General features: G+C 45.5%; 3 protein-coding genes across 3 annotated transcripts; 1 reads left to right on the top strand and 2 right to left on the bottom strand.

The window, feature by feature from the left end:
• Positions 1–299: 299 nt before the first annotated feature.
• Positions 300–7,048, bottom strand: LAJ45_05106 (uncharacterized protein; the record flags this gene model as incomplete). The annotated part of the gene is made up of 5 exons (XM_046114679.1): positions 5,601–5,653; positions 5,897–6,271; positions 6,367–6,559; positions 6,690–6,713; positions 6,779–7,048. 5 exons carry the CDS (start codon positions 7,046–7,048, stop codon positions 5,601–5,603), a joined length of 915 nt encoding a protein of 304 aa, XP_045972228.1.
• Positions 7,049–7,531: 483 nt separating this feature from the next.
• Positions 7,532–11,390, top strand: LAJ45_05105 (uncharacterized protein; the record flags this gene model as incomplete). The annotated part of the gene is made up of 14 exons (XM_046114678.1): positions 7,532–7,967; positions 8,037–8,104; positions 8,181–8,803; positions 8,884–9,006; positions 9,088–9,320; positions 9,386–9,416; positions 9,493–9,692; positions 9,751–10,468; positions 10,595–10,687; positions 10,750–10,827; positions 10,924–10,935; positions 10,993–11,143; positions 11,221–11,310; positions 11,364–11,390. 14 exons carry the CDS (start codon positions 7,532–7,534, stop codon positions 11,388–11,390), a joined length of 2,883 nt encoding a protein of 960 aa, XP_045972227.1.
• Positions 11,391–13,848: 2,458 nt separating this feature from the next.
• LAJ45_05104 (uncharacterized protein) lies at positions 13,849–16,094 on the bottom strand (the record flags this gene model as incomplete). The annotated part of the gene is made up of 6 exons (XM_046114677.1): positions 13,849–13,869; positions 13,957–14,049; positions 14,117–15,324; positions 15,426–15,525; positions 15,708–15,711; positions 15,988–16,094. 6 exons carry the CDS (start codon positions 16,092–16,094, stop codon positions 13,849–13,851), a joined length of 1,533 nt encoding a protein of 510 aa, XP_045972226.1.
• Between the last annotated feature and the right edge of the window lie 715 nt (positions 16,095–16,809).

Genomic DNA, 16,809 nt, shown 5'->3' with positions numbered 1-16,809 from the left:
ACTCGTGTCTCCAAAGCCCAGTCTAACTGCAGTGCCCTCGTCAAGTTGAGTGACGTCTTCCTTTTTACAGTACCCCACAGATACTTCATCTTTCTTATACCGATATGGTTTAGTTCATATGGAGTCAAATCAAAGATGGGTTAGCACAAATAAAAGAGATGATATAGGACGATCTGGAAATAAAACATGACTTAATTTGAGAAAAGGAAAAACCTAGGGTCCCACCACCACCCCCGCTATATAGAAAAAAACATTGCAAAATGAAAGAACTCTCTGGAATACCACCAAACACCATCACTCTAAATCTGCGCCGTCGTCTCGTAATCGGTTCTAGTTCTAATCGTTAGATACAAAGCTCAGATACGGGATGTCTTGTGGGGACGGATGTCACTTACTTTAAGGAAACAGGAATTATAGATAAACATAAAGAAATGAAAAGAATTGTGACGAATCGATCGACTAGCAGATTATTAGCCAGATCCTCTGTTAATATGACAATGGGAATATATCTTGGATGGTCGGAGGAAGTGGTTAGTAGATTGGATCGACTTACTAATAATTGCGAGATATAAATGGTTCACATAGGGGACGAAAGTTCCCAGGTCCCCAACAAACTGACTTGGAAAGAGCCCCCATCGTCAAGATGAACGAAAAGAAATCGAAAGAACGGTAAAGAGGTCAAAAAGAAAATAACCCATCATCCCCATCAAGCCCAAATATAAATAAATAAATAAAAAGAACGGTAACCTGGCACACTCCCTTTACCCAAACAAATCCAATAGCGCGAGATACACATGTCGTCGATTGATACTTATGTTTCATCCATGGACAACGGTACACTCGACTGGAGTGAAGATTGTGTTGTTGAAAGTATTGTTTGATTAAGCTCTGGCCAAATTGTCAGTGCAGTTTTTCCCTGCTTATTAGGTATATCAGCACGAGCTCCATGCTCCAGCAGAGTCCTAGCGGCGAATATATATTTCTTTTCCGCCATTTTGTGTAATGCTGTCTGTCCCTTTCTGTCTGTCATGTTGATGTTTGCATCATGCCTCAAAAGAAGCTTCAGCGCATCGGCCCCCGAATCTGCCGTAATCCTTTGCGCTGCAAGTAAGAGCGCCGAATCATCAGTTCTCTTGTTTACGTAATCGACCGCTGCTCCGGCGTTCAGAAGCATTTCAAGAATCTCATATTCATAATAGGGGCTGAGTAAGGCCGCAATAAGAGGTGTCGCTTCTGTCCTGTGATCTTTCGCGTTGACACGTACATTTTTTTCTATAAGAATTTTAACCATTTTTATCATTCCAGTATATATCGCTCCGAACAGTGCATCTATATCCGTTAGATATTTGATTAGTACTGATTTCTCAACGCTTAAATACACATGTACATGTACGTTTAAGGGCCAGCTAGGGTGTACTACGTACCGACTTTTTCTCTTATCCCGGGTCCAATTAAATCTACTATCTTGTGGGTTAGCGGTACTTTCCCTAGTGTAAAAGGGTTTGAATAGAGATATATGTATGTATCTCGATTAGAATTTATAGGGTTTCTTAGGCACTCTACCATTGAAGTCCGGGTCCCTCTCCGCTCCCTCTGACATAAGAAACTCGGCTATTCCTAAGCATGAACTCTGTCCTTGCAAGGTCATGATAACCAGGATTGGAGTTCCATTATAATCTTTTGCATTCGGACTGACGTGATACTTCAATATTAGAAGCTTCATTATCTCCAACTTTTCATCGGTATATAGCTGCGCAGCCCTAACCGCGGCTTCGCTACCCTTATCTTTCCAGTGGGCATCGATATACTCTCCTTTTTCGAGGAGGCGTTGAACTATTGGTGAGCATGAGGAGCCCCTTTCAAGAAGTGCTACTAGAGCAGCCGGGTTGCGCTCCGGGGATATTGTATCCGCGCTTGCCCCCTTCTCTAGTAAGGACTTGACAGTGGCTAGTGAAGATTGTTTGACGGCGTGTATGAGAGCTGCATTGCCATACCGATCTGTTGAGTCGACATTCGCTCCTAGTTCGATGAGGAGTTGAGCTGACTCCTCCCACCGGTTTTGAATAGCCAATATCAAAGCCGGAGTACCGTCCGGCGATACAATGTTTACATTTGCCCCCTGCTCTAGCAGTACCTTGACGATATCTGTAGGAGATGAGAGGGTGCTGACGGCGTGTATGAGAGCTGCGTTGCCATACCGATCTTTTGAGTCGACATCCGCTCCTTGTTCGAGGAGGAGTCGAAATGATTGCATTTGGCCGTATTTAATAGCCAGTATCAAAGCCGGAGTACCGTCCGATGATACGGTATCTACAATTGCCCCCTGCTCTAGCAGTACCTTGATGATATCTGGAGTTTCTGAGGAGTTGCTGACGGCGTGTATGAGAGCTGCATCACCCTTCCGATCTGGTAAGTCCACATCCGCTCCTTCTTCGAGGAGGAGTCGAAGTGATTGCATTTGGCCGTATTTAATAGCCAGTATCAAAGCCGGAGTACCGTCCGATGATACGGTATCTACACTTACCCCCTGTTCTAGCAGTATCTTGATGATATCTGGAGTGTCTGGGGAGTTGCTGACGGCGTGTATGAGAGCTGCATCACCCTTCCGATCTGGTAAGTCCACATCCGCTCCTTCTTCGAGGAGGAATCGAAGTGATTGCATTTGGCCGTATTTAATAGCCAGTATCAAAGCCGGAGTACCGTCCGATGATACGGTATCTACACTTACCCCCTGTTCTAGCAGTATCTTGATGATATCTGGAGTTTCTGGGGAGTTGCTGACGGCGTGTATGAGAGCTGCATCACCCTTCCGATCTGGTAAGTCCACATCCGCTCCTTGTTCGAGGAGCAGTCGAGCTAATTCCGACTGGTTGTTTCGAAGTGCTACTATCAAAGCCGGATTGCCGGCAGAGGATATTGTATTCGCGCTTGCCCCCTTCTCTAGCAGTAGCTCGACGGTATCTGGGCACCATCTGATGGCGTATATGAGAGCTACATCGCCATTCCCATCTGGTAAGTCCACATCCGCTCCCTTTCCGAGAAGGAGCCGAGCTGATTCCGACTGGTTGTTTCGAAGTGCTATTATCAAAGCCGGATTGCCGGCAGAGGATATCGGATTCGCACTTGCCCCCTTCTCTAGCAGTAGCTCGACGATATCTGGGGATATCTTGACGGCGTAGATGAGAGCTACATTGCCATTCCCATCTGGTAAGTCCACAGCCGCTCCATTTTCGAGGAGGAGCTGAGCTGATTCCGACTGGTTGTTTTGAACTGCTACTATCAAAGGCGGAGGAATGGTGCTCACATTTATTGCACCCGCACTTACCCCCTCCTTTAATCTATCAACGCCGGCTCCCCATTCCAATAATAATTCAACATATTCTTTTAATCCTTTAGCGATTGCAGAGTTTAGAATAGTCGTCGACGGCCCCCTATCCAGAGTATCCGCAGAAGCTCCTTTCTCCAAAAGTAGTTCAAAAATATCGTTGTGTCCTAACGCGAGCGTGTAATGTAAGAAGGATTCGCCGTTGTTGTTAAAGATACCACAATTTAGATCAACACCAAGCTCCAACACGTCCTTGACCCTTGACACATTCCCAGTACTTATTGCGTCAAATAGGAGCGTCGTGAGGTCAGGTATTCTCAAGGGCGGGGAAGTACTCAGGCTAGAAGGACCCCCAGTCTGTGTATCGATATTAGAAACATGAGTTTGATGATACCGTTGGAGATGAGCTTTAAAGGCTTCCATAGTCCCAAAACCAAATGAGGCAAAGTCACACCATTGAAAATGACACAGGAAGGGTCGAATATGGGTATTCAAATGCTTATCTCTCTTGTCCTCGGCGTCAAACCCATTGACGTAATGGAAGCATTGTACCCGAGAACACTTGAATATGTTTCCACCATAGTTTCTATATATACTTTGAAGTTGGTCCTGATCATTCGACTTTTTAGATAAAGTGAAGATATCTTCAAGATGCTGTCTAAACTTTTGCGTCGATTTTTGTAGTGTAAGGGGGTCGGCTGGTAAACAGTATAAGACATAGAACAAGGTATATATATAGGAATGAACGGGGCTGACTCACATAAAATTCCTTTAGATAAACCCTCTCCGGAATTGAATATACAGTAATCAATGAGATGTCTCTGCACGTTTGGCGGAGACTTAAGACTTTCCAAGAAGCGCCATTCGGAGGGAACGGCTTGGTTCGCAGCCTGCGGCGGGTCTTCGCTTAACCTAAGTTGTACAAACTTGACCAATAAAGAAGCAAGCGATTCAGTCGAGCCACTATCGCGGTCTAGCTCTAATATTGCATGGTTGACATGATACATCCAGTTTCGTTCGGCATATAGATGGAGGCAATACTCTCCCGATAGTACATTCTCTTTGACTTTATCATCTGTTATATTTAGATCAAAGCAAGAAAATGACAGGTATCTGATGCAGGTAATCGCAATATCTTGATGAGCATTCGAGTGACTTATAAACATTCCACTATACTTGCTCGTGAGGTATCTTTGAGGTGCATGCACCTTATTAGCCACTTATAGCTAGCAATAGATCATTACTGAAACTTACTCTTTCGCCGTGAAATGAACAAAGTGGATTTTATCCTCTGCATCAAACTCTATGACGGGTCCACAAAGCTCATCCAACCGTCTCAATATTATTCTCTTCTTGTTTATGCACCTATCCTCTTTATCGATATCGATTGCCATAGCATGTTTAAGTTCATTCAAACTTAAAGGTCTTGTACTACACACAACCCATCCTAAGACTCTTCTCGCAAGATCTCGTTCAGTCTGAGATAATTTCTCTTTTATGCGGTTTAAAATTCGCCCATACCTAAATAAAAACGGGGGTCGAACACGAATTAGCCACACATGGAACGGTTTTTCAAAGATATGCTAATACTAACGCCTCATCGAGCCCAACTGGTAAATGGCGGGCCGCATCTTCAAGTCCCTCAATATTAACCTGGCCTTTTAGGTCGATAATGACCAAGCGAGCCCATAAAAACATCCCTACACCTAGTAAGCAATAGTAATACCGTAGATGTTGAGATTACACACCTTCAGCCTTGTCGCACACTTCATCGAGGATATCTTGAATTTGCTGTCGCGTGTCGTCGTCCAAGCTAAATCTTCTAAAAACCTCTTTGCCCTCCTCCGCAATATATGTTTTGATGTCCTGCTGGTTTTTCCCCGCTAGATCAACCCGATGAATGTGTTTATTAAAGTTTGTTAAGGATGTTGATATATCCACCTCATCTCTGCTACTAAGAAATATCTTAAGATTTTCCGCTTCCGTTAAGAGATAACATAGCGTATCGAGCACCATTTTTCTCTTGTCGATGTCAATTTCGTCTAAACCATCTATAAAGATGTAAGAAACACCAATATTTCCAAGTATAAATTTGAACATCTCTTGAACCTCTTCCTGGGAGCTTGGAGGGTGGGTTTTCGATTCACGCATTTCATCAAAGTAAGCTAATTGCTGGAGATTGTGGTGTAGTAGTTGAGAGATAAGTGTCAGCATTATCATTGCGAAGGTGTTATCACTATCATGTCTGAGAAACGCGTAAGCTATAGGCACATTTTTACCCTCGTAAATCGATTGCGTATGTCTTAAGAACGAAGCTGATAAGAATGTCTTGCCTACCAAGTGTCTAGTATTAGTGAATTTGTACATGCACGTACATACATGTATATATATATATATAGCGAGAAAGATGACTGCCTACGCCACCATGCAAGCCTAGGGTTGCCATGCCGGTTTGGAGGCTCTTGGGTCAATGGTTTTGACTCCAGTGGCGCGTATTGGTATGAGAACAATGCACTTGCATACCTTTACATACAAGAGAGATCAAGAATTGAATGGAAAGCCAACACTTACCGGCTCCAGGAATACCAGTTAACCATAATAATCTCTTTGAATTGTCTGTCTTATCTAACCATTCCTGTACACCATTCTCCTGAACGAACCAAAGCCCGGTAATTGTGCTATAGGGACTTCTTAACTTTGCGAGAAAGGCGTCGTAGTCTACGGGGCCCAACCAAATCTTAATTTGTAGAAGGTTTTGTTTCTCTCTATAGGCTCTTGTTGTTTCTTCCGCTTTCTGCGCTGCTTGGCGGGCAGCACGTGCTTCGGCTATGTGAGTTGTTGAGGCTTCCCTGTCGACCAGTTCTTTATGCCGATCAAGGTCGGAAAGTATGTTTCCAAACTTATCATTAAAAGTATTCCACAGGGATCTAAACAGCCTTCGCCAGCCTACAGCGTACACGGAGTTAGTGTTAAATTCATATTTATAACAGGATACCAGAGCCTGAACTTCAGGGAAATAATTCATAGAAGTAGGTAGGCACATTTTTCTCGAAAGAAATTCAATGTAGCTTGGTAGAATCTTAGGATATCCTCGTATATCATTACAATGACATCTTGCATTCGAGGAACATCGAGAAACGTCTTTTCGTATACTTGGAATCTAGAAAGGTTTTCTCCTAGTGTTTGGAAAGCGTCCAGAAGCTTATCAAAAGCCTCCGTATACGAGCTTACAACCTAAAAGATCGTTAGTAAGTACTAGCAACTCCAAAGATATTTATAATGAGGTAAGAGTCCCGCCATTTCCCTCGCATGCGCATGAGAAGCCAGTATCAGCTTCATAGAATAGGTTGGCTTGGCTGCATACTTGAAGAAGGAATTTTATCGGGCCCTATTAAGAATAAAATATAAATATATAAGCAGGTTTCATATATATCTATATAAGAAAGAAATTACCCATATGAATGCCAGAACTTCAGGCTTAGATTGTACAAATACTTCAATGACACCCGAAAATTGCGTAAGGCCATTAATCAACGGTTGAATTCTTCGCATATTTCGCAACATCCCCTTCTTTTCTTGCAAATCCTGTATTGCGCTGGCTTGTTTGCGAATGTCTTCTAATGTTGTGCCGGTAAAGGCCTGAATTTCTTCGTGTAGCAGTTTGTTTCTGAAACTCAGCAGTGCGCGTTCGAAAGCCCTAGAGGTTCCTGTGCTTCCCGCCATGATGCGATCGTGGGATTGAATACCCAATTCGCGTCAACGTCGCGAAGAATCTTTTAGCAGTCGCAGCAGCGTAGCGGTAGTAGTAGCAAGAGTAGTAGTATAAGTTGTAGGGGTAATAGTATAGTAGAGCAAAGCCAGTACCCGGGACTGTTTATGTAGTAATCAAACGAGGCTAGCAAGTGTTTAGCCGCACAGTTTGCTCGTTTGGATGGAGACTCATGCATGGTGTTATGGGCCAACCTATTATAGCTACATGTAGTTGCTAATGCTATCGAAGAGCTAGGGTCCTGCTGCGTGTCACATATTTGTAGGTTTGTTCTTCAGCTCAGCCCCGGGATGTATATGTATATACATACGTCAGCGATAAAAGTTGATAGCCTCGTTTTTTATCATCTAGGTATGTAAGTACATGTATGTAGCTTGGGGAAACGCCGAAAATTCTTTTGATTTCCCCACTTGTGTAGCCTTCTAATATTTCACTCCATGGATCCTTCGAATGACATGTATCCTACACCCTCGCCTAAACGCGATTTTATCGAATTTTGTGAATCCCGCGGCCACTACGATTCTACCCAGGAAATCACGAACCAAGATAAGAGGCAAAGATATAGCTTTAGTGAAAGCTTCACCCGTTATAGATCACCTTTGCGTATTCCTAGTGGTGCAAATACCCCATGTTCCAGTCCGAGCACTCCTGCTGTGTATCCACTCTCCGTCAGTCCTGTCGGCCATTCTTCTACAGAGACGGATAGTTTAGCAGTCTTAAGATATCATGCAGAAGAAAATATCTACAAGAACCCCAGATGCTTGGGGGCCCCACGGATCGAAGTCAACAGTCCAGATTCCTATGCTGGGCGTGAAAATTGTTTCAAAAACCTGCATTTGAATGATACCGATACGCCAATAAGTTTCAATGAAGGTCTGAATCTTTTACACAACATAAAGTGGCAAGACACGCGCACATCATTCTGACCATTAACACAAGTAGAGTATTACGATGAAGACGACATTGTTATGCACCAAGAAATTAATGGGCCAGAGATGTGTTTTGGAATGGTATATACTTGAGTCACTTAAGCTTTCTCTGCTTACCCTCTTGGCTATACATAGACGCCCAGCTTACCCATCATAGATCAAATACTCTACCATCGTCTCTGGACGTGCAGACTATCTGCGACAGCTTTGTGTACCACAAGTAGTGAATAGTAAGAGGAGCAAGCTTAAAACGCATACCCAAATTGAGACAACCATCAACTTTCTGAAGTCACTCGCAACAGTCCATCTATCTTCTGGAGATAAGGAATACATTGGAATCTTAGATGATATTTCAGCGAAGGGAATTTCTCAAATCCTAGAGATACCATCAGTTCGATTACAGGCCTTTCTACCTTCACCACAACCGTCCCCTGAGTTACCCCCGGAAGAGATACCCAAAACAAAAACCAAAGAGCCACAGAACTCGATCTTTATCTACATTAATGTTTACGGTGCTAGCAGTGTCGGAGATGATGTAGGAAAGATCCTTTCTACAAACCGCATCTATCTTCAGTCTCCAGTGAACAACGAGAAGAAACCCAAATACAAAAATCCTCATTATTTTAACGAAAATGAGCATGTTACGACGAGCCAAGTCACTGCATCTCCCTCACGTCTCCGAAACGTTGAGGAAAAGGTCAAGACAATCTTTGATATCAACATCAATGATAAATTACCAGAAATTAAAATGGGAGACGAACTTCAAACATCGCTATTAAGGTACCATCACCCCAGTATTATCGTTGTTTGAGGTCTCAAATTGTTTAAATCGCGAAAACTATTCTGATTTTGGTCATCAGCCATCAAAAACAGGCTGTGTATTTTATGCTCTGGAAAGAGACAGCTCCTGCTTTTCATGAGGAAGATATGCTTACCAGTACTTCGATCTATAAACCAATAAAAAACGAACTTGGAGTTGTTAGGTAATCTTCGGGCGCGCGCCCTGTGTTGAATATAAGAGTATACATCTATATATTGACTGGGAGCGTTGTGGGAATATATAGTTATCTAAATTCAATCACAAAGGAAAAGACCTGCGCAAGGCCCCAGGCAGTCCCTGGAGGCATACTTGCCGACGATATGGGACTAGGAAAGTCGCTCACGACTCTTGCTTTAATAACCGGCAGCCTCGACCAAGCACACTTGTTCACGCAGAGTACAAATTACCAATATTACACTACGTTGAATCGAGTCCGAAAACATGCCAGGGCAACCCTGATTGTTGCACCCGCATCACGTAGGCTTTTTCTCAGTTTAGAGTTTAATTAGCACCCATATACTTATTCAAATATCTACCAATAGTGTTAGAGAGCTGGAAAGAACAAATACGCACGTAAGTGAATATGTATATATACTACGCTCTTCTAGAGACCTTTTCTCGAATTAAGTGGCTAAGATAACGCAATTAGTCACATTAAACCCGGAGCAGTAAGTTTTTATACATACCACGGAGCACAGAAAGATATCAGCATTGAGAAGCTCATGGATTTTGATATCGTTCTCACTACCTATGCAACCATAAGAGCCGAAGTTTTTTCGAAACAAGTCAACCAGTATCGCCGGTCACCCCTGAAAGAGATCAAATGGTTCCGGATGGTCCTTGATGAAGGTATTGGAGAATCCTACTGGAAGTCCGGTCCCGATTCAAGCTAACGGGGATACAACAGCACATATAATTAGGGAACACTCGACGCAACAGTCGAAAGCAGTCTGTATGCTTGAAGCGCAACGCCGTTGGTGTCTTAGCGGCACTCCAATACAGAATAAGCTACAAGATTTTGGAACACTTCTCCGATTCCTACGTCTATCGCCATTTGATGAGGAGGGTACATTTTCCAAATACATTGTTCGACCTCTGAAAGATGCAAACCCAGAGGGTTTGAGATGCCTCTGTATACTCATAGGCTCCACCTGCTTAAGGAGGACCAAAGATATTCTTGAGCTACCACCGAAGATTGATCAAGAAGTATATATCCACCTTGAACCTCCAGAAAGACGTCTATATGAAATTTGCAAAAAGGATTCGGCGAATATGATCGAGCAAGCTCTCACTGAAAGCAGAAGTGGTTCCAGTTATTTTAGTATTCTGCAGTCTATCCTTAGGCTAAGATTGATGTGTGACCATGGAAAAGACCTATTGCCCTCAATGGTACAAAATAGGCTGGAAGGATACTCATATGCTGATCACATAAACCCACAAACCAGCTCGGATATCGAAATGGAAGACTGCGTGCAGGAAGAAAGTCCGACTCAACAAATTGCAAGCGAATTTTTTGCGCCAAGATGCGCACTATGCAGCAAAACAATCGATGCGGCCGAAGCAGAATCCGAAGCAACCTCTTCGCAAACTTGTCCCCACACCATTTGTGACAGCTGTTTAAGACTGTATGAGCTAAATACAACGCAACTCGGCACTTCGTCTCAAATTTCTTGTCCTAAATGCGCAGAAATTGCTGGGTTCTCGCTAGAGAGTCTCAAAGATGAGGACAATCCTCAATGAATGGAGGATAGACCTTACGGCGGACCGTCTACAAAGGTCAAGGCATTAATAAGGAACCTTCAGCTAGATGCTGGAAAGGACAGCGAGGGTAAACCAATTAAAAGGTAGTGTTCCATAAACTAAACCTATCTAAATAGCATACGTTAATACTAAACCTCTTTTCTAGTGTTGTATTTTCTTGTTGGACGAAAATGTTAGATCTGGTAGCAATTGCATTAAACAATGAACAAATGAGGTTTTGTCGGTATGATGGAAGGCACTCTATGCGACAACGAGATGAATCAGTTCGTTGTTTTCGCGCGGATCCGCAGATCAATATCGTGCTGATATCGATCGGCAGTGGAGCTGTTGGGTAAATATCCCCCTTTCCCTCGCTATCTGAGGCATAGCATTGCTGAGTAGACAAAAGTTTAAACCTCACCGTCGCCTCTCGAGTACACCTTATGGAACCCCAGTGGAATCCAATGGTTGAACATCAGGCATTGGACAGAGTACACCGGATCGGCCAAAAAAATGAAGTTGTTACAACCCGCTATATCGTGAAAAACTCCATTGAGGAGGTCAGTGCAATACCCACCCTCCCCCCCCCCCCCGGGGTCCCTCGTGCGTTGCATATGTAGCTAAACTCTCGACAAAGTCCATGTTGTCTTTCCAGAAAAGAAAGTTGGCTATTGCAGGCATTTTGACGTCTCAGACTCAAAAGTCCACATCAAACCAGCACTTGAAGGTATGTCAATGGGCCCTAGATTCAAACACCGGACGAGGACTGACCATTGTTAGGAACTTCAAAATCTATTAATGGCATAGAAGATAGCACCCTATGTATGGTTTTATACTAGAACAAATTCACGCGCGCATATATTGACGGTCTCATGGTTGTCTTGGAACATTCTATTGCAAATTGTTTAGATTAGAAATGGCGGGAAGAAGATATGGAGACAGTTGAACCATTCGGTATCGGTGAAAGATGTATACAAAGAAAAATACCCCCTTTTAGTTAATGAAGATTTCTATGTCACTCTAACTAGCTAGCTCCTCACATGGCCATCCTTCGACTCGTGAAGAGAGAACTCAACCCTGCATGTAACATATTCAGACCATAGAGACACCCTCTCAGTGATCTACATGTATCTTTGACTGCCTAACTCTATAGCTCGATGGATACGTTCTTATGGATCCCGTGTGTAGTTTTCATCATATGGGGAATAGATTCTTATTGCTATGCCAACAAAAGTGATCGATTCCTAACACAAATTGAGCGAATCGATTTCACATACAAATTAAGATATTCGACCCTTTCACCATTCTTCTTTTCTTCGTATAGCTATATAGACCCGGGGGACATCCCACCCCCCCGAGCGGGAAGAGGCGGTATAAGCCAAGTACTAGTAGTAAGCTGCCTGTAGCGATATATACCGATCACTACAAGACTCCAAAGCTATATATATCTCCAGAGACAGCGATATCCCATAAATACGGCCAGTACTACTACGTATCTCTCCCAATGTATACATGCCGTTCAAGGCGAGCAGTAAGGCCACAGCATTAGTGTGGTCGACGAGTCGAGTTGTCTCAAGTCCCCAACTTGAACTTTTCTCCCAAGTCTTACGTATACGAGCTCAGGTGGGCCACGAGCCGAGTTAGATCGAGCGCGAGCCCTATCAGTAGCTCGACTTGAGATAGCTCGAGCCATCTATATGTTTCTACTATTAGATATTCAGACCCAGTAGGACAGTTTTTAGGTAGATTTTCAATCATTTAGGGCCCGTTTGGGAGCAGGTCCAAACGGAGTTTTGTTGGCAAATTTGTATGGCAACGGGAAAACCCCGTTTCATTTATTCCATAACTCCGTTTTGCAAGAAATATTTGTGTTTGGCATGCCAATTTTGAAAAGTAGATATTACCTACTTTTCAGCTCCGTTTTCGTTGCAACGCTCAAAACCCACCAAATATATCATCCACCTTGACAACCAAACTACACTGCTGTTTGGGAAGCCCAAAACTCCGTTTTCAAAAATCACCATTTGCACTCGTCTAATGGAGTTTCATAACCACGAAACTGCCAAACGGGCCCTTATTTTTGTCCGGTCTTTAATTAGGTAGAGTTTTTAATATATGTGCAGGAATACCTATATATATAATCGAGCCTATTTTTCACAAATAAATTCATCATTTGCTTGAACTTTTTCCCGCGAGCACGAGCCTGACCTTCTACGAGTCGAGTGATGGCCAGAGAGTAAACGTCCCGCTGTCAAGATCAAGGGATACATATGGTGTCCCGGGCCTATCTGGCCGGTTTCCTATAAGTTGACTTGAGTTAGCCCTAGACATCGTCCTACTTTTCAGCATATATTATCATCCATACACAAGCTCCCGCTGCACCTCCGCACGTTCATTCCCGTCTTCTATACACACACGTAAAACGTACCCACCGCTTCTCTTCTCCAGCCCTCTACTGTTCCCCGCTCCAAGCTCCAGAAGACACTGCGGCAGCCCTGAAGGCCTCATACAGTGTGGATATCTGGTATGTATGTTCCTTTACAAAACTGCTTCCGTCATTCCGGCCCTCCCATACCTCCCCTACTCCACATCTTGGGCCGCTGGCACTCATCACTTACCACCTATTCACCAACAGGTATACCATACTCCCTTTTACATAAGTGTACGTACCGGGGGTTAAGGATAAGTACTGAGAACCCCATTTTGGGCTGTAAGGGCCAGCGGGCGTCTGCTATTGGTCGATTCAGAAAAAAAGGACACTTGGCGGCCAAGAGGTTATTTGAATTGTGTGTTGCAGCTTTTGCAACACAACCTCCATATTTGAAAGTTTAGGATTGCTATTAAGGTGATGGCCAGAGCAAGGGTTATTCTTTTTGTATTTTTAGGGAAATATTTAGATTTTTGAGTGAGTATATATGAAGTTTCTTTGTACTTTTTTCCCCCATACAAATTTCAGGGCCAAGACCAAAATTCATTGGCTGCTTTTTGGTTGCCATGGGCGGCTCCCATACAAAATCCGAGGCGTCTCGGTATTTAAGGTGAACCCAGGTACATTGCATTCAACCAACTACATAGCCAGCTAACCAACCAGAACAAAGTTACAAGAGAAAACAGACATTTATTGTCAGGCCATCCAAAGCCGCAAATGTGCCGTACACACGCACAGATATAGATATATACACCCCGTACGTATACATATACAGACATTGAAGAATTTTTTTTTTTTGCTATAGTACAGACATAGGAAACTCGTGCCGCTGGCTAGCTAGCTTCGAAATATTTTCATCTGGTCGGGACAACGTGTGTTAGCATATCTCTACACACCCACCCCCTCTTTGTGTTTCTCCTTCTTCTTTGGCGCGGGAATACATACTCGGTCCATAACGGTTGTTCTACAAATCGGGCATTTCGCATTCCCGTAGCCCGCGCCACCGCACTCGCGGATACTCATTCCGTCGCAGCAGGTCTACGTCCCCCGTCTCATCAGCACCACGCCCGCATCAGGAGGGAAGAAAAAGCAATATGACACGTACCACACACAGCGCCAAATGCCTACACGGCAACACCACCATATCCGCCACGCCATCATAACACACCACGCACACTCCCTCTCCCGCTGTCCCGGCCGCCGTCCCACCCGCCGTCCCCGCCCCCGCTGTCATCTTCACCCCCACCTCCTCAATACCCAACTCTTTCCCAATGCCCACAACATCCTCCAGCGCCTGCACCACCAACTCCCGCAGGTCCTCGTTCACCACCCCGCAGTAGTCACCCACAGTCCGACTAAACACCTCCAGCACCAGCGACGCGCTCTCCGCGCGCTTCCGCAGGCTCTCCATGTTCTTGACGGCCTGGCGCACACCCTCACCCACAGTGATAGCACTCACCTCCGTCATGCCGCTGGTGCTGCTCGACCACTTCTTTCCCAGCAGCACCAGACGCAGCACCCCGTGTACCAGCTTCGATAGCACCCGCTGCGCATAATTCGCCGCCGCAAGCACCGCCAGCACACTGAGCACGACGGTGGCGGTGATAACGAGCTCGCGCGTCGATGCTATAAAACGGGTTGTGCGTTCGGCAATCCGAAGGCATTCAGCGGACGGGCATGCAGGTGTTCCGCTCGCGGAGCGGATGTGGTGGTGGAGCTGCGTGGCGCGGGCTATGGCGGCATTGTAGATGCCGTGCAGGAGCTCTGGGAGCTGATGGGTCCGGGGGAGCGTGGTGGTGAACTGGTGGAGGATGGCGGCGAGGTGGAATGTTACAGCGTAGGTTTTACGGAGGAGTGGGGGGAGGGTGTGGGACAGGAACGACCATGTGCGTTGGAGGAAGGGGAGGAGTTTGCCGCCTGTCTGTGAGGCCTCGAATTTGGCGGCTGCCCAGGTGTTGAGCTGTTGCAGCGAGTCGTGCCATTCCGATAGCAGCAGCGTGTACAGCGTGCCGAGGCATTGCGTCGTGAGGAGGAAGAGAACGAGGTATGCAGAGGCTGTGAGGAGCGCGACGAATGCTGAGCGGAGGAGGCGGCGTTTCTGCGGTGCTGGCTCTGGCTCTGGCTCCAGTTCCAGCTCTGGCGTTGGCGGTGGCCGTGGGGCGACCGTTGGGTGGAAGATGCCGCTCGTCCATTCCGCGTGATATATCTCCCTCATTGGCGAGACGGACCGGCCGTCCCACTCTTCGCCGTCTTCTCGGTAGCGGCCATTCCTGTAGCGGCGGGGCCAGTAATCGTCGCGGAGGAGTTCGACGTCTGGCGGGGTCGTGTCAGTATAGATAATGTAGCCAGCGGGGCGAGGTGGGGGTGGGGTGAGGTGGGGCAGGGCAGGGCAGGGCAGGGCAGGGGGGGAATACCTCTGAAGGGCACGCCGCCGTCGAATCGAGACTGGAGAGGATTTGGATCTCGGTAGCTCATTGTGCTGTCTGTTGTCGTTCTGTGAGTTTTAGTTTCTAGCTGTTGTGGGAAGGTTCGTTAGCTTTTATAATTGTGTGTAGTGGTGCAATTAAGTAAATGTATATGTATATGTATGTATTGTAGATGGAGGGATCGTAGAGATGGATGGAGGGATGGAGGGATGGAGGGATGGAGGGATGGAGCTCTTGCACAGATTCGCGGCCGGTGCAACGCGTACGCACTTCTCTTCAGTCGTAGCTACAGACAACAGACAGACAGCAATTGCTCCAGGTGAGAGAGAAAGAAGAAAAAGCTCCCTCGCGATCTCCCTCTTCTTCCAACCAAGTAACCCCGCATGCGCGCGCGTACGTAAGTTTTCTCTCCCTCCCGTGGTGCTACTCTCCCGTGCTGCTCTCCCACTCGTCGCTGCAGCACCGCGCCGACTGGAGGATTGGACTGGCTGGCTGCCTGCCTGCCTGCCTGGCTGAGACACGCACGCACACCCACGCACACCCCACACACACAGCAATGTCAACGGCGGTCTCGCGTAGTAACGGCTCTACCGGCCGGGAATGCGCCGTGGAGGCCAGGTGCTTAAGCTTGGCATCGGCTTTAACGAGAGGAGCCATCGCGTCATGGACTCTCACTCACACACACACACACACACACACACCTAGAGAGTGGTAACCAGCGGCGCCAGCAACTGAGCCGGGCAGCCGGGCGTTTGTGGACATCTGTATCAATTGATGCCAAGGTTTGGTTTGTGATTTGACAAATGTAATTGTAATTGTTGTGCCGGATTGCATAAAATACCATGCATGAATCTCGGCAATTCTTGGCAATTCTTGGCAACTTGAATCGCAATTCTTGGCAGTTTCAATTTGATAACAGCCCGCATTGTGTAATATGATGGTCCATAGTAGTGACATGAGTCGGAGTCGAATCTAAGGCTTAGAAATTTTAATAGGGATAGTGTAGCATACGTGCAAAGTATATATAGAAGAAAATAGCCGCTAGATATGCATGTTGCCGTGTAGTTGAGCGGCGATTTGATACTTGGTATAATGGTGAGGGTTACTTTACATTGAGATTTACTCCTCGATACCATCTTTCGGAGTCGAATCTAAACCCTTGGAATTATAATAGAGATAGAGTAACATGCGTTGAATGTATATATTGAATAAAACACCAGCTAGGTATCCTTGTAGCTGCTTGGTTAAGCAGTAAGCGGTACCTGTTACTATTGTAGTGGTTAGCATACAGCAGGTTCAACACCATGTTCCGGAGTCGAATCTAAACTCTGGGAATTATAATAGAGTTAGATTAACATGCATTGAATGTATA

This window comes from Morchella importuna (genome assembly GCF_003444635.1).
Source record: "Morchella importuna strain M04M26 chromosome Unknown Morimp01GS013, whole genome shotgun sequence".
Classification (NCBI taxonomy): Eukaryota; Fungi; Ascomycota; class Pezizomycetes; order Pezizales; family Morchellaceae; genus Morchella; species Morchella importuna.
The sequence above is the reverse complement of the archived record's forward strand: the minus strand, read 5'-3'. Positions and strand labels throughout refer to the sequence as shown.